This window comes from Convolutriloba macropyga, chromosome 2 (genome assembly GCF_964194025.1).
Source record: "Convolutriloba macropyga chromosome 2, txConMacr16.3, whole genome shotgun sequence".
Classification (NCBI taxonomy): Eukaryota; Metazoa; Xenacoelomorpha; order Acoela; family Convolutidae; genus Convolutriloba; species Convolutriloba macropyga.
Window position 1 is genome coordinate 54,473,727 of NC_134469.1, and position 16,655 is coordinate 54,490,381.

At 35.9% G+C, this 16,655-nt stretch overlaps 2 protein-coding genes across 3 annotated transcripts in view; both read right to left on the minus strand.

Annotated features, from left to right (window-relative positions):
• The window catches only part of LOC142334501 (activating signal cointegrator 1 complex subunit 3-like), a 63,648-nt gene extending 51,573 nt beyond the window's left edge, over positions 1-12,075 (minus strand). The window contains exons 1-2 of the mRNA XM_075382589.1: positions 11,060-12,075; positions 9,846-10,138 (exon numbers count right to left, since the gene is read on the minus strand). Coding sequence (XP_075238704.1) covers positions 9,846-10,138; positions 11,060-12,006 — 1,240 coding nt within the window. The 5' untranslated portion in view covers positions 12,007-12,075. The remainder of the gene's footprint in view (positions 1-9,845; positions 10,139-11,059) is intronic.
• The window catches only part of LOC142334503 (histone H3.3-like type 2), a 96,844-nt gene that overhangs the window by 57,280 nt on the left and 22,909 nt on the right, over positions 1-16,655 (minus strand). The gene's annotated exons all lie outside the window — the stretch shown is intronic.

Genomic DNA, 16,655 nt, shown 5'->3' on the forward strand with positions numbered 1-16,655 from the left:
ATGTGCTTATCATATAAAATTCGAATTCATTTTTTCAAACTCGAACACAATAAACACAGCACCAAATATAATCACTGCTAAGTAGAGAATATACATCAACCGTGTTCGGACAAAACACTCGCAGTCCCAAATACAGTCCCAATTTGCAAAATATTCCCAGAAAATAGTCCCAAATAAAGCTTTGAACCAAACCCAAAAATTATATACAAACAATTAACAAACGTAATCCATTAGAAAAACTTGACATTGTTTTCGGTATTTATAACTGAAGGATTTTTTTATTTGTGTCCATGCGTTTCATCCAATGGCTGATTGTGACTATTTTTTCTTGGAATGTTTGGTCTGTCTTCTCAACAACATCTGAAAATGATGCTTCTCCACTGGTCATCGAAACTTATTGTAATTCCTCGAAATTTTAAATTTGTTTAATATGGTCAAATTTCACTAGAAACAATTGATTAAAGAGCCTACCAATAGACATATTTTGACATCTAAAACTTGAGGTATCTATGTCTAAATGAGGATCCCCGGAAAAAACAGCTTTTTTATACACACTCCAGGAACTGTCGAATGACTTTCCTTCCGTCTAAAATGTGTTACGAAGAGAAAAATGTCTCCTACAATCAAACACGCATATCAATCACATCATTGTCTTGAGAACTTTTAATTCGCAACTTTGAGAACTAACGATTACTTTTTGAGTTAACAAAGGTTAATGAGTATACAAGGTTAAACCATAGCCCGTAGATTGCCGGAAAATAGCCGCGATAGACGCTTGTGGCCTTCCATGTATTGAAACAGCTAAAGAAATAAGTTAGATTGATCGACCAAACGCTCGCAGACAATACAGTCCCAATTTGCAAAATATTCCCAGAAAATAGTCCCAAATAAGCTTTGCAACAAACCCAAAAATTATATACAAACAATTAACAAACGTAATCCATTAGAAAAACTTGACATTGTTTTCGGTATTTATAACTGAAGGATTTTTTTATTTGTGTCCATGCGTTTCATCCAATGTCTGGTTGTGACTATTTTTTCTTGGAATGTTTGGTCTTTCTTCTCAACAACATCTGAAAATGATGCTTCTCCACTGGTTATCGAAACTTATTGTAATTCCTCGAAATTTTAAATTTGTTTAATATGGTCAAATTTGACTAGAAAGAATTGATTAAAGAGCCTACCAATAGACATAATTTGACATCTAAAACTTGAGGTATCTATGTCTAAATGAGGATCCACGGAAAAAACAGCTTTTTTACACACACTCCAGGAACTGTCGAATGACTTTCCTTCCGTCTAAAATGTGTTACGAAGAGAAAAATGTCTCCAACAATCAAACACGCATATCAATTACATCATTGTCTTGAGAACTTTTAATTCGCAACTTTGAGAACCAACGATTACTTTTTGATTTAACAAAGGTTAATGAGTATACAAAGGTTAAACATAGCCCGTAGATTGCCGGAAAATAGCCGCGATAGACGCTTGTGGCCTTCCATGTATTGAAACAGCTAAAGAAACAAGTTAGACTGATCGACCAAACGCTCGCAGACAATACAGTCCCAATTTGCAAAATATTCCCAGAAAATAGTCCCAAATAAGCTTTGAACCAAACCCAAAAATTATATACAAACAATTAACAAACGTAATCCATTAGAAAAACTTGACATTGTTTTCGGTATTTATAACTGAAGGATTTTTTTATTTGTGTCCATGCGTTTCATCCAATGGCTGATTGTGACTATTTTTTCTTGGAATGTTTGGTCTGTCTTCTCAACAACATCTGAAAATGATGCTTCTCCACTGGTCATCGAAACTTATTGTAATTCCTCGAAATTTAAAATTTGTTTAATATGGTCAAATTTGACTAGAAAGAGTTGATTAAAGAGCCTACCAATAGACATAATTTGACATCTAAAACTTGAGGTATCTATGTCTAAATGAGGATCCACGGAAAAAACAGCTTTTTTATACACACTCCAGGAACTGCCGAATGACTTTCCTTCCGTCTAAAATGTGTTACGAAGAGAAAAATGTCTCCAACAATCAAACACGCATATCAATTACATCATTGTCTTGAGAACTTTTAATTCGCACTTTGAGAACCAACGATTACTTTTTGAGTTAGCAAAGGTTAATGAGTATACAAAAGTTAAACATAGCCGGCAGATTGCCGGAAAATAGCCGCGATAGACGCTTGTGGCCTTCCATGTATTGAAACAGCTAAAGAAAATAAGTTAGACTGATCGACCAAACGCTCGCAGACAATACAGTCCCAATTTGCAAAATATTCCCAGAAAATAGTCCCAAATAAGCTTTGAACCAAACCCAAAAATTATATACAAACAATTAACAAACGTAATCCATTAGAAAAACTTGACATTGTTTTCGGTATTTATAACTGAAGGATTTTTTTATTTGTGTCCATGCGTTTCATCCAATGGCTGATTGTGACTATTTTTTCTTGGAATGTTTGGTCTGTCTTCTCAACAACATCTGAAAATGATGCTTCTCCACTGGTCATCGAAACTTATTGTAATTCCTCGAAATTTAAAATTTGTTTAATATGGTCAAATTTGACTAGAAAGAATTGATTAAAGAGCCTACCAATAGACATAATTTGACATCTAAAACTTGAGGTATCTATGTCTAAATGAGGATCCACGGAAAAAACAGCTTTTTTATACACACTCCAGGAACTGCCGAATGACTTTCCTTCCGTCTAAAATGTGTTACGAAGAGAAAAATGTCTCCAACAATCAAACACGCATATCAATTACATCATTGTCTTGAGAACTTTTAATTCGCACTTTGAGAACCAACGATTACTTTTTGAGTTAACAAAGGTTAATGAGTATACAAAGGTTAAACATAGCCCGTAGATTGCCGGAAAATAGCCGCGATAGACGCTTGTGGCCTTCCCATGTATTGAAACAGCTAAAGAAATAAGTTAGACTGATCGACCAAACGCTCGCAGACAATACAGTCCCAATTTGCAAAATATTCCCAGAAAATAGTCCCAAATAAGCTTTGAACCAAACCCAAAAATTATATACAAACAATTAACAAACGTAATCCATTAGAAAAACTTGACATTGTTTTCGGTATTTATAACTGAAGGATTTTTTTATTTGTGTCCATGCGTTTCATCCAATGGCTGATTGTGACTATTTTTTCTTGGAATGTTTGGTCTGTCTTCTCAACAACATCTGAAAATGATGCTTCTCCACTGGTCATCGAAACTTATTGTAATTCCTCGAAATTTAAAATTTGTTTAATATGGTCAAATTTGACTAGAAAGAATTGATTAAAGAGCCTACCAATAGACATAATTTGACATCTAAAACTTGAGGTATCTATGTCTAAATGAGGATCCACGGAAAAAACAGCTTTTTTATACACACTCCAGGAACTGCCGAATGACTTTCCTTCCGTCTAAAATGTGTTACGAAGAGAAAAATGTCTCCAACAATCAAACACGCATATCAATTACATCATTGTCTTGAGAACTTTTAATTCGCACTTTGAGAACCAACGATTACTTTTTGAGTTAGCAAAGGTTAATGAGTATACAAAAAGTTAAACATAGCCGGCAGATTGCCGGAAAATAGCCGCGATAGACGCTTGTGGCCTTCCATGTATTGAAACAGCTAAAGAAATAAGTTAGACAGATCGACCAGGAGTCCTTCAATAGACCACTAGACTTTTTAGATTCGGACTGTCAATTTTATAACACATACGGTCTATAAGGAGAGCTTTTTCAAAATTGATATTCGAAATCAAAAAACTCCAGACTAATATTCAAGATTAAGGGCATATAAGTTTGCAACTACTTAGATGCACACTATTGATTTTTAATTAAATTGTTCATAAAATTTAAAGTTTCATAAGTGAGTTCAGAAGTCATTTTTTCGAGTGAGGTAAGTAAAGCAATTGACCTAAATGCAGAAATGTCACGCACACAAAATTTAATTGCAAAGGGATAGAACTCACTGATGCCCATTCCAAAAAGTCAACTCCAAGAAGTCAGGTCGTAAGAATAATCGATGGAGACGACGAATTAAAAAACATAGCAGGACAAGTCCTGAAATAAAATCCAAGTAATTGAATGAAAGACAGACCTAATGAACCTGACTAGCAGATCAATTGAACAATCCCAGCCAACAAGACAAAATCTCAGTTGAGAAACTGAAAGAATCAAACAAACTAACCGAAAAAACGATCATTGCTAAAACCCTTCAAGCTTTTAACTTGAAGGCCACATATGACTCATTTCGAAATAGTCATTAACTCATGCAAATATATTGAAAGATATGAATCTGCCACTAAAAGTAGATAAACTGGACAAATATGACAAATGCATCAAGAAACTGAGAAGAGAAAATTTAAAGAAAATTTCCAAAAATAGGGCTATAAAAAAGGTCAAAAAAATTTTTTGACTCTGGAGTTCTGTTTTGTACACCGTCTACAACATTTAAAAAGTTTCGTTGGCCAGTAAACATAGTTAAACTCAGAGAATGACAAAATTATCAAAAATTTTAAATTGCAAGCTTGATTTAAAAAATCCCTACAATTGCAAAAATAAAAAATTGGAAACTTTTATTGCCCCTAGAAACTATGTAGTAACATGCTAGCAAACCCTATAGGGGGTTCCCTGGCCACTGAATAAAAATTTCAAAAATTGAAAGGAAAAAATTGCAACTTTATCAAACAGCCAAAAAATATTTTCAGTAACTATTAGCAAACCCTAGATGAGGCTTCTTGACCCCTTGGGCTGGAAAACTTGAATACTGACAATAAATGTCAGAAAATTTGAAAAAAAAACCAAGTTTGATTTTATAAAATTGGTAAAATTCATGAAGTTAAAATGTTTAAAACCACTTCATTACCCCTAAAAACTATGCAATAACCTATTATTAAAGAGGAGCATTTTTGTCATCAAAGTGTCACAATTTGAAAAATTGTGACACTTTGAAAAAAACAATTTGAAAAAATTAGTATAAAATACCGTGTTTATGTTTGGAGTAGCAATAGATAGAGAGCTTAAAGTGGCCGTAAAAAGCAATTACGTCTGGCAAAGGACCTTTATCAGCTTTAATAAACCTCAATTTCAGACTCGTCCAACAAAAAACCAAAAAAAAGTGCTAAAAATTTCATTATTTTAGGCTCAAAAACTCCCAAAAATGACCTTTTAACCTTGAATTAAGGCCTTTCCAGTAGCTTCACCACTCTGAGTACTTGAGGGACTACTAAACGCGGGCCTCTAATGAAACTTGAGACCCGCTGAGCTTTACCTGTTTATCCCTTTTTGAAAGCTCAAAGCCATGAAAACATGTGTGAAAACATCTTACAAAAATAGAAAAAAAGACAGAGCACCAATACAATCCAATTCTTGGATTGTAAAAAACATAGCCGGTAGAATACCGGGAACGACTCGAATCGGCGTGCAAAATAATCTCTACCCTAACTTGGACAATATCAGAATATCGAAAAAAACACTCGAAATAACAAAAATAGTAGAGCAATATAACATAAAAAGCGTTAAAATTTTTTTCAGTTCAGGGGTGTGGGTAGGTGCTGGTGGTTGGGGGCGGTAGATGGTGTTGGGTGTGTAGATAGGTGGGGCGGGGCTATGTAGGTACGTGGGGGGGTAGGTAGGTACGTGGGGGGGGTAGATTTTTTCGGGAGGGGGGGGGGCTACTGTGAAAGTCCAATGTTCGAAAACAGAAGTCAACAATCAAAAACGGAGGTAAATGCTCGAAGAGAAAGAAGTCAAATTTCAAGTCATGAACAAACTTTCTTTCTGCTAAAAAAACATAGCCGGTAGGGGGTTGGTAGGTGGTGGTGCGGGCAGGTAGGTGGGGTGGGGGGAGGTAGGTAGGTACTGGGGGGGTAGGTACGTTGGGGGTGGGTTTGGTAGGAACGTTGTGGGGGGGGGTAGGTACGTGGGGGGTGGGGGGTGGGCGAGGAAGGTAGTTAAATGGGATCAAGGGATCAAATTTTCTCAAATTGACCTCTTCACCTTGAGTTACAGACTGTAACCATTTGCTTTAAATAACAAACTAAGCTTTTGTTAAAGTCCAATGTTCGAAAACAGAAGTCAACAATCAAAAACGGAGGTAAAAACTCGAATAGAAAGAAGTCAAAATTCAAGTCATGAACAAACTTGCTTTTTGCTAAAAAAAACATAGCAGGACAAGTCCTGAAATACATTTCAAAGAATTGAATAAAAAACCTAGAAATACTCTACCTGACTAGCAGATCACGTGAACAATGCCAGCTAAAACAGAAACAAAATCATCTCCAAAAAAACTCAGAAATTAAAACAATAAAAAAACTGAACAAAAAATATACTCATTGCTAAAACTCTAGAAGCTTTTACCCCTAAGGCAAAATTGATCTCTTTAAATATACTTATTTCAAAAGTATGTTCAAAACCAATTTTTGTTTCTGAAATCGGTCCAGTATTATATCTGCAATAACTGAAATAAATTCATTGGCCCTTGAAGATCGATTAACTCGAAAATGACCAAAAAATCAAAAAGAAAACAATTGCAAATTTTAATGAAATGTTACAAAAAATTGTGATACTAAAATCTTCAGAATCGTTTCTGTGTATCTAGAGGCTATTAGACGCCATCCCGTAACCCAATTCCAAGCCTTCAAAAATTCATGCGCTCAAAGACCGATAGGCAAAAATTTTTAGAAAAAATTTCAAATTTCAAAAAAAGAAATTCTTTCAAATAAAAAGTATGAAACCATTCACTTGCCCCCCAGCAACTATTTAATAACAGACTATCAAACCTTGGATGAGGTTAGCTGGCTACTGAGGTGAGAAAAACTGACTAAAAGACAAATGTTTTCGAAAACCTTAAAATGCAAATTTTATCAAGTAATTTCTAACATTCGAAAGGTTTAATTGTTGAAAACAAATCCATTGAAACTAACAGCCATGCAGCAAATTTCATCAGACCTTGGAATAGGTTTTTTGGTACTTGATAATGGACAAATACGAAAAACTGACAAAAACTTTAGAAAACCTTGAAAAAAATTGCAAACTTTATCAAAAATTTGCTAAATTTTGAGCATTAAAATGTTGAAAAACAATCCGTTGTTACTAGAAATTATGCAGTGCCCCATTATCAAAGCTCAAAGGAGATTCCTTAGCCCCTGAAGCTGGAAATTAGTATCATTTTGCGTGTTTGTGTTTGTAGTACCAATACAAATAGCTCAAAAAATAGTCATAAAAATTAAATTTGTCTCGAAAAAGGCCTTCGTCAACCAACTTTTAAAAACTTCAACCTAAGACTAATCAAACAAAAACTAAAAAAACTCAATCCGAAAAAAACTCAATCCTAAAAAAACTAAATCCGAAAAAAACATGAAAAATTGCAGCATTTTGAGCCCAAAAACTCCTAAAAACGACCTTTTAACCTTCAATTAAGGCCATCCCAGCAGCTGCACTACTCTAAGCACTTGAAGGACTACTAAAGACCACTTTGGGCCTCTAATGAAACTTAATGCCCGCTGGTCTTTACCTGTTTATACCGTTTTGAAAGATCGAAGTCGTTGAAAAATGTGTGAAGACATCTTAGAAAAAAACACAGCAGGACAAGTCCTGAAATACAATCCAAGTAATTGAGTGAAAGACAGACCTAATGAACCTGACTAGCAGATTAATTGAACAATCCCAGCCAACAAGACAAAATCTCAGTTGAGAAACTAAAAGAATCAAACAAACTAACCAAAAAAAAACGATCATTGCTAAAACCCTTGAAGCTTTTAACTTGAAGACCATATATGACTCATTTCAAAATACTCATTAACTAACGCAAAAACCTTGAAAGAGATGAGTCTGCCACTAAAAGTAAATAAACTGGACAAATATGACAAATGCAGCAAGAAACTGAGAAGAGAAAATTTAAAGAAAATTTCCAAAAATAGGGCTATAAAAAAGGTCAAAAAAATTTTTTGACTCTGGAGTTCTGTTTTGTACACCGTCTACAACATTTAAAAAGTTTCGTTGGCCGTAAAGATAGTTAAACTCAGAGAATGACAAAAAAATCGAAAATTTTAAATTGCAAGCTTTATTTAAAAAATCCAAGCTTTATTTAAAAAATCCAAACAAATGCAAAAATAAAAAAATGGAAACTATTTTATTGCCCCTAGAAACTATGTAGTAACATGCTAGCAAACCCTATAGGGGGTTCCCTGGCCACTGAATAAAAATTTCAAAAATTTAAAGGAAAAAATTGCAACTTTAACAAACAGCCAAAAAATATTTTCAGTAAACTATTAGCAACTCCTAGATGAGGCCTCTTGACCCTGGGGCTGGAAAACTTGAATACTGACAATGTCAGAAAATTTGAAAAAAAACCAAGTTTGATTTTAAAAAATTGGTAAAATTCATGAAGTTAAAATGTTTAAAACCACTTCATTACCACTAGAAACTATGCAATAACCTATTATTTAACCCCAGAAGAGCTTTTTTGACATCAAAGTCTGAAAAAACTCAAAAAATGACAAAAATTTTCAAACAATTTGAAAAAATTAGTATAAATTACCGTGTTTATGCTCGGAGTAGCAATAGATATAGCGCTTAAAGTGGCCGTAAAAAGCAATTACGTCTTGCAAAGGACCTTTATCAACTTTAAAAAACCTCAATTTCAGACTGGTGTAACAAAAAATCCAAAAAATGACGAAAAAATGCTAAAAATTTCATTATTTTAGGCTCAAAAACTCCAAAAAATGACCTTTAAACCATAAATTACGGCCTTCCCAGTAGCTTCACAACTCTGAGTACTTGAGGGACTACTAAACGCGGGCCTCTAATGAAACTTGATGCCCGCTGAGCTTTACCTGTTTATCCCGTTTTGAAAGCTCAAAGTAATGAAAACAGGTGTGAAAACATCTTACAAAAATAAAAAACATAGCAGGACAAGTCCTGACGTACAATTCAAAGAATTTTCATTGACTGAACAGAAAAACTAGACCTAGAATGAACTATGAGTCAATTGAGAAAACCATTTTAAAAAAATCAGATCAAAAAATAAGAAAAAAACAGAAAATCAATGTCAAAATGCCGCATGTGAACAAAAAAACCACTAGCGAGAAATGAAATATCAATTCAAACAAACAACTAGGCCTAGCATGAGCTGTGAATGGATTGGGAAAACCATTTACAAAAAAATCCGATCCAAAAAATCGAAAAAACAGTAAAAATCAGAGTGAAATTGCCGCATGTGAACAAAAAAACCGCTACCGAGAAACCGAATTTTTGTTCAAACACCGTTTTCTCACTCTACTTTAAAATTAGAGCGAAAAAAATTCACGCCGCAAAACCACTCGCTTTTTCGCTCCATTTCCTGTTTCGGCGTGACCAAAATCACTACTCCAATTTGACTTCAAAAATCATGAAAATGTGTGAACAGATCTTAAAAAAAAGACAGCGCCCCAATACAATTCAAATTCTTTGAATTGTAAAAAGACAGAGCACCATTACAATCCAATTCTTGGATTGTAAAAAACACAGCGCCCCAATACAATTCAAATTCTTTGAATTGTAAAAAAACCTGTAGAATCTCAACACTCCTCTTCGAGTCGTAAAAACCTGTAGAATCTCAATACTCCTTTTCGAGTCGTAAAAACCACTATGTCCCCAATAATAGCCGCTATCACTTCGCGGCTATTAATGAGTCAGAAAAAAGTTGATTGGAGAATAATAACGTTCAAAACTGCAGCAAACAAAAACATCACAGCAAGGAAGTCGGGTAAAATTTGGTAAAAACAACTGCTATCAAGGCCTGTGAGAATGTTCTCTGGTTACTAAAACCAATCCTAACCTTCAAATTCTTTATTCTGTCCCACCAATCGCTTGAACCTTTTCTCTTCTTTTCTCACAATCTTCTTTAGTTCTTTCTCCTCTTCACTCTGGACGACAATCTGACATCCCGAATTATTATTTCCAGGCATTTTGGGTAGGAACTTCCTAAGAACTTCTGGGTCGATGGCACTTCTTTGCTGATTCCCTCTGGACGTCGTTGCTGTTGATTCGAGTTGCGCCCTGACGGTTGCATCGTCCTGGCCCAACACAATGGCGTCTCGATGCGCCAAGATCTCGATTACCAATTCAATTCTAAACACAATCGTTAGGTCGAGGGATTATTAACTCAAAAATACATAGGATATAGATTTGTTCGCTCTTTAGTGACTTCATATTCTTAATTCATATGCCCCCATTTCACTCTTCATTGTCAATTTCTGGCTTCAATTACTGCATTATTGACTGAGCGAACACGAAAACGCGCTCGCGCACGCACGCACACACACACACACACACACACACACACACACACACACACACACACACGCAGACACACACACACACGAACGCACACACACGCACGCACACATACACACGCACGCACGCACGCACGCACACACACACACACACACACACACACACACACACACACACACACACACACACACACACACACACACACGCACGCAGACACACACACACGCACACACACACACGAACGCACACACACGCACGCACACACACGCACACATACACACGCACGCACGCACGCACGCACGCACGCACGCGCACACACACACACACACACACACACACACACACACACACACACATACACGCACGCAGACACACACACGCACGCAGACACACACACGCACACACACACACACACACGCACGCGCGCACACACAACAACACACACGCACACACACACACACGCGCGCGCACACAACACGCACACACACACACACGCGCACACACACACACACGCGCACACACACGCACACACACACACACACACACACACACACGCAGACACACACGCAGACACACACACGCACGCACACACACACACACACACACACACACACACACACACACACACACACACACACACACACACACTCCCTTAGAAAGCAACAAACTGCCGCTCTTTAATTCTAGTTATATTTTAAAAGAATCAAAATTCGGTAATAATAATATTGAATAATATAGAAATCACATGGCACTTACAAATCGAATCCCAACAACTCAACTAGTTCCGACTGTAAATCCTCGTTCGACTTGAGCTTACACTTCAACAGTTCCATCACAGCCGAGGCCATCTCACTCACACCCAATCCCAAACTCTGTTCCTTCACACTATACTTGGGCTTCAACTGACCAATCAGCCATTCCAACGAATAAATAACATCCCCGTTGGCAGCACTGTTCTCAGCCACTTGAGGTCTCTCGTTTTCGTCTAAGAAACACCTTACGGAAGGGAACACACCGTTAAACGGTGTAAGCGTTATACCAGCACCAAATGGTTTGTCCATTAGATGTTCACTTTTGGGAGGACTGTCCAATTCGTTCCACCTGATAACTTTCATTTTGGAAATCTTCTCCAGAGCCTCAACCAAATTTGCAGCTCGATTCATAGGAGTCTCATTGTAATCACCGAAATATAATTTGAGCTGGTGCCTCTGTTCATTTGAAATATATTTCGTTCCTCTTAGGGTTTTTATTAAGTAAACAACTCCAGCTTGTATTTGCGTTGTGTCCACTTCTTTGCCAAGCAATTCTTTTGACGTATCTTGAAATTTTTTGATAGTAAGCTCAAGCTCTGTGTACCTCGATTCTGAAATCTGCTCCCTGAGATACTCGTTAAGAAACTTCCAGCTCCAACAGTCACTATGGAAAGCCTCCAACTGCTGTCGTTTGAACTCATACAACTCCGTCCTCGATTTGAAACCACCAGAAAGCATCACTTCGGAATCCAAACTTGATAAAACGTTTGATTTGGCCTTGCAACTGGAATTAGTTCCCTCAACAAATTGTTCGAGCATTGCTGAAAATGACAAATCACTCGAGAGTAGATCTGGTAAACCCGATTCCCCATTTGAATCTCCATTAGAGCTCATTAGCCCATTGCTGTTAACTGTTTGTAAACTTCGGTCATCGGCTCCTCCATAAGCCATAACTAGATTGCTAAACTAACTACCTGAAAACTGTACTTTGAATAAAAAGAAGGATTGGCAAACTGCATGTGCATATGAATTCCAAAGCCATCAAATGCAACACACTTCATCACAGTGAAGGCGCGTAAAGAGTTTACTTCAAAGCGTTTAACTTCGCCACTTATTGTATATTGATTTTAGGAATTGTTTATATTCACTTTCTAAAAAAAACGGTTGAAATGTTACGAAAAGAAAAGAAACGTTACTAAAGCCCTTCTCCTCTCTCCGATCTTATTTTTCTATATGATCCAAAATTTTTTGCAGATTTGCAGACAGGATCAACCTAATCTTATAAAAATTGTAAAAAAACCTTTGCCTTGATCCTACGTACTTTGCAGCATCCAGTAGAAAAACTGTTCCCAGTAGAGATGGTTAAATGACGTAATGTTCGTTAATATTCACGGTGTCATCGGCAAAGACGAACCAGAATCAATGAGCACCAGAAAATCTCGAAAATGTGACCTGCGAGGTAAATGGCAACCGAAACCTAACAGTGAACTCGAACAATCAGGCGCCTCTCATCTACATGTACAAACATTCAAAAAATGAGCTGCGCAGTGGATAAAAAGATGAGCTTTTGGATGAAAAGAACACCGCAGTTGTGATAAAATCAGCAATCAGCACAAAAAAAAACATTTTCTGTGAAAACTGCTACACTTACTGGGAAGGGTTTTCTATATATCTGTTTTCCATAACAATGCTCATTCTGTTATATGCTTAGACGATACTCCATATGTTATTTCTCTCATTGAATCTTTGTTAAATGTTGAGTGACACCAAAAAAAAAATTTAGTTACGATACGATAATTTTATAGTTAAAATAGAGGTAGAGGTGTGCTAGAAATGCTTCAAACCAAAGCACACTAATTTAGTAAATGAGCTACCAATCTCCCTTGATGAATCCGTTTTCACTGAACAAGAAGTACAAGGTAGCCAGTTAAGAGAAGCCGTGTGCTACAACAGTCCAAGGTTAAACAAAAAAGGAATTTGTCGACAACTTCGATAATTTCTTAGACGAAACATTTTCTAAAATATTAACATAAATACGTTTGAAAGTATTTGGTAGATATTTGGACGGATTTGAGTTATAATCGAAGGCTGCCGCAAGAGCAACAAACAAACACCTAAACCTGCCTTGATCATTTCATTTATACCATGAACTTAAACAATGAAGAGCTGGAAGCCTTCTCTCAACGTTTTCAGATCATTATTCCATCATCAAAACAGTATCTCACATAAAATGGTTGGTAACAGGTTATGCAAAAAGCATTTCAACAGAACTGTGCAGGGATCAAATGTTAGTTAAGAACCGAAGCTTGTTCAGGAGTACCTAAATTGTCTTTCAAATAATCTCAAATTGATGTGATAAACTTAAATAGTTTTTGAGACGAGCCAGCAAGGCATGGGATATCTGATGAAAGATGCATGATAGTGAGAGTTTTGATGAACCATCTAAGGAAACTTTGAAAACCCTAATAAAAAAAAAATTGCCAAAAAATACACGAACTGCCGAATTGGAATCTGTGTTGGCACAGCTGAGGATTAAGGTTAGTCAGCTGGAAAGATATCAATCGAAAGATTGTCTAATATTTAGTAATCTACAGTTTAGTTCAAATGAAACCTACCTCTCAGATGTTATAAACTATATCCAAAATGTGTTGAATTTCAACATTGAACCGCGCGATTTAAAAGCGTACCATCCGTTGGGCAGAGGATGGCCATTCAATCCTTCACCAGCAATCGCGAAGTTCGTCTAATTTGACCAGAAGCAAAGAATATAGACCAGGAAGGGTTTGCTAAGGAATTATAGGAATCTAAATAAGGTAAAAGCGGTTTTTATTCTAGCGCGATTGAGCAAGTACGACAAATCGTTGAAAAAGGAGGCTCGAGCACAACAATTAAAAGTCACTACAAAAAATTGGGCGCAACTTCTTCAGATCAAGATGGGTTGAGTCAGATGGGATGACGCGATATCTAGGACTAAAATCTAATCAAGATATTATTGAATTGCAACCCGTTGCTAGTAAAATTGATCACAAGTTCAGTTATCCAAAGACTCTACAACAAAAGCAAAGCCAATGACACACCACAACAGCGGGTTCGATAAAAATCAATGAATCTAATTACAACACAGTTGTTCCGAAGCTAACAAAACAACCCAATTTTGCACCTTGTACACCTTTATCAATCAGAATGCCTTCCCTAAAGCGTATGCGTGACAATTTTGAAAAAAGTGACTATAGCAATCTAATGGAGGAACTAAAAAGCAGGAGAGCTGATAAAGACGAATTGCTAGATTTTGTTATGGGTCTCATTAGTGATTCACCGAAAGCCAAAGAGACAATTCCTTCTGATATTGAGGAACAACCGTTTAGGAGCGAAGTGCTGTGAAGAGTCTGGAACATAAGAGTTCACCCAATAGATTTAAAAAAGTGACCAAAACTAGATCTGCATAAAATCACAAAATTTTACTTAAATACTAGATCCATTTAAAAAATCATGAAGAATCAAAGGCACTGATATCTTGTCTTGAGTCTCTACCTTCCGTCATATGATAAACAGACTCATAGCTATCCGATAATGATGATCCGAATTTATTCAAAGTAACAAATTACAATACTTGCTTGTCAAAATCAATGAGTGGTGGGGGAGGTATTATTATTCACTCGATTAAAGAGCTGAATTACAAATTGAATGAAAGTCTTTTGGTTCACTTGAAATTTGGAGAGTTAAAAATTCTTTTGTTAGTGGTTTATAATCCCCCAGAGTTAACAAGCAGAATTTAACTTTTTAGCTAGAGAAAACATTGGAAAACATCAATGAAAACAAAGAGAGTAATGTTTGTGGACACTTCAACATCAACGTGCTAGATAAAAATCTGATGACTATCATATCTATCGACTATCCAATCGAATGGTTTTCAACTATGTTGTCGTGGGCCAAATCGCATCATCCGAAAAACCTCGACTCGTTTGGATCACTTTTTCGTGAAAAATTTAAGGATTCAGAAAACTTTTTTAATGGAGGATCAAAATTATTGCGATTATTTTCCTACCGTCTTGCAATTAGAGAAGAACAGCACAAGTTGTTTATCAGAAAATGGTTTTCGTGACACCAGTTTTTTAAATTGTTGAATAAAATATCTTCTTTTCCTGAAAACCGTTCTAAATCACTAGCTACGATAAGATACCAGGAAACGGCAAGTATAAATTGTGAATTTGATAGATTTAAAACAACTTTTAAAGAAGTATTAGCAATGTCTGCACCTTACCGGAGTTCAAGCGGGAATACAATAAGAAAACCTAAATGTTTTGACAAAAAATTAAAAAAATTGATTTGCAAAAGAAACCAGTCACACAAGTACTGGAAAATGAACCGTTAGAACAAGGGAAAATTGGACCAATTTAAACCACTACGTATTAAAGTGGAGAAAACCATCAAAGCCAAAAAGAAATATTACTCAGAGCAAAAGTTCTCCAATGCTTCGGAGACTCAAAACAGGTATATAAGTTTTTAAATGAACTTAAGGGTGTTACTATTAAAAACCCTATAACGTTCCTTACTTAAACAGGAGACAATAGTGATTTTGAATCAAAACAAAAGGATGTTGTCAACGTAGAGAAATGACTTATTGCCAAAAAGCTGTCCCTTAATCCTTAAAAAAGTTGTCAAATGAATATTAAAATAGGAAACAGGGCCTCTAATGTCAATAGGTTTTGTATTGAAATGAAATTTTGTCAATATACCTGAGGCAAAAAGCTGCAAGTTTCTCGGAGTGCATTCGGATAAAACAGTGCGGAATAGTCTCAAAATTAAGCCATTACTCCAGTTTTATTGATAAAATAAACCATCATTCAATATGGTGTGTTGATATATTGATATGTGAACTTTACTGCTCTTCAAACTTGAGTTCTATTGCAAAAAAAAATTCATTTGTTCCGCAAATACACAGAGAATGTAACTTTTTTTTGAGAAATACAAGGTCTTAACTGCACACGAAATGCATATTAACGAAGTTCTTAAATAAAAACTAAATAAAATGCACACAGATAGATACCTTAACGAGGAAATTTCTTTTGAATTCCGTTCCATCGATTCAACAGGAAGATCTTTCAAATGGTTGTTGAAAATACCAAAGTGTATACAAAAGTTCGAAAAGAATTCACTGAGATACAGAGGTGCCAAAATACTTATTCTTTTCATTGAAAACAATGTGTTACCATCCAAATTAAATGAGCTTTCTGATTGTTCGTTTGACAGTCTGGTGCACAAGATCAGAGACTACATTTTATCGAACAATGAATTAACAAAAACAATCTTCTTATTGTTACTTTATGTGCACCTTTCTAGGAAAAAACTTTTAAGTTAAAAAGACATCACGGTATGATTCAATTTGCTGTGGCTGGGTCCTTCTAAATGGGTGAAAAAATTACTCTGAAATTGAAAATTCCATCATAAAAATTCAAAACTGTTTCTACTCATCATTAATCTCTAAACCAAAAATCGAAGAACTATTTGATGAAGGAAGTCTCAATATAAACATAATTTAGAAATTCATGCTGTGAAAGAACAAATTCTCGAAAACAGAAATTGCGTACCAGCTATAATAG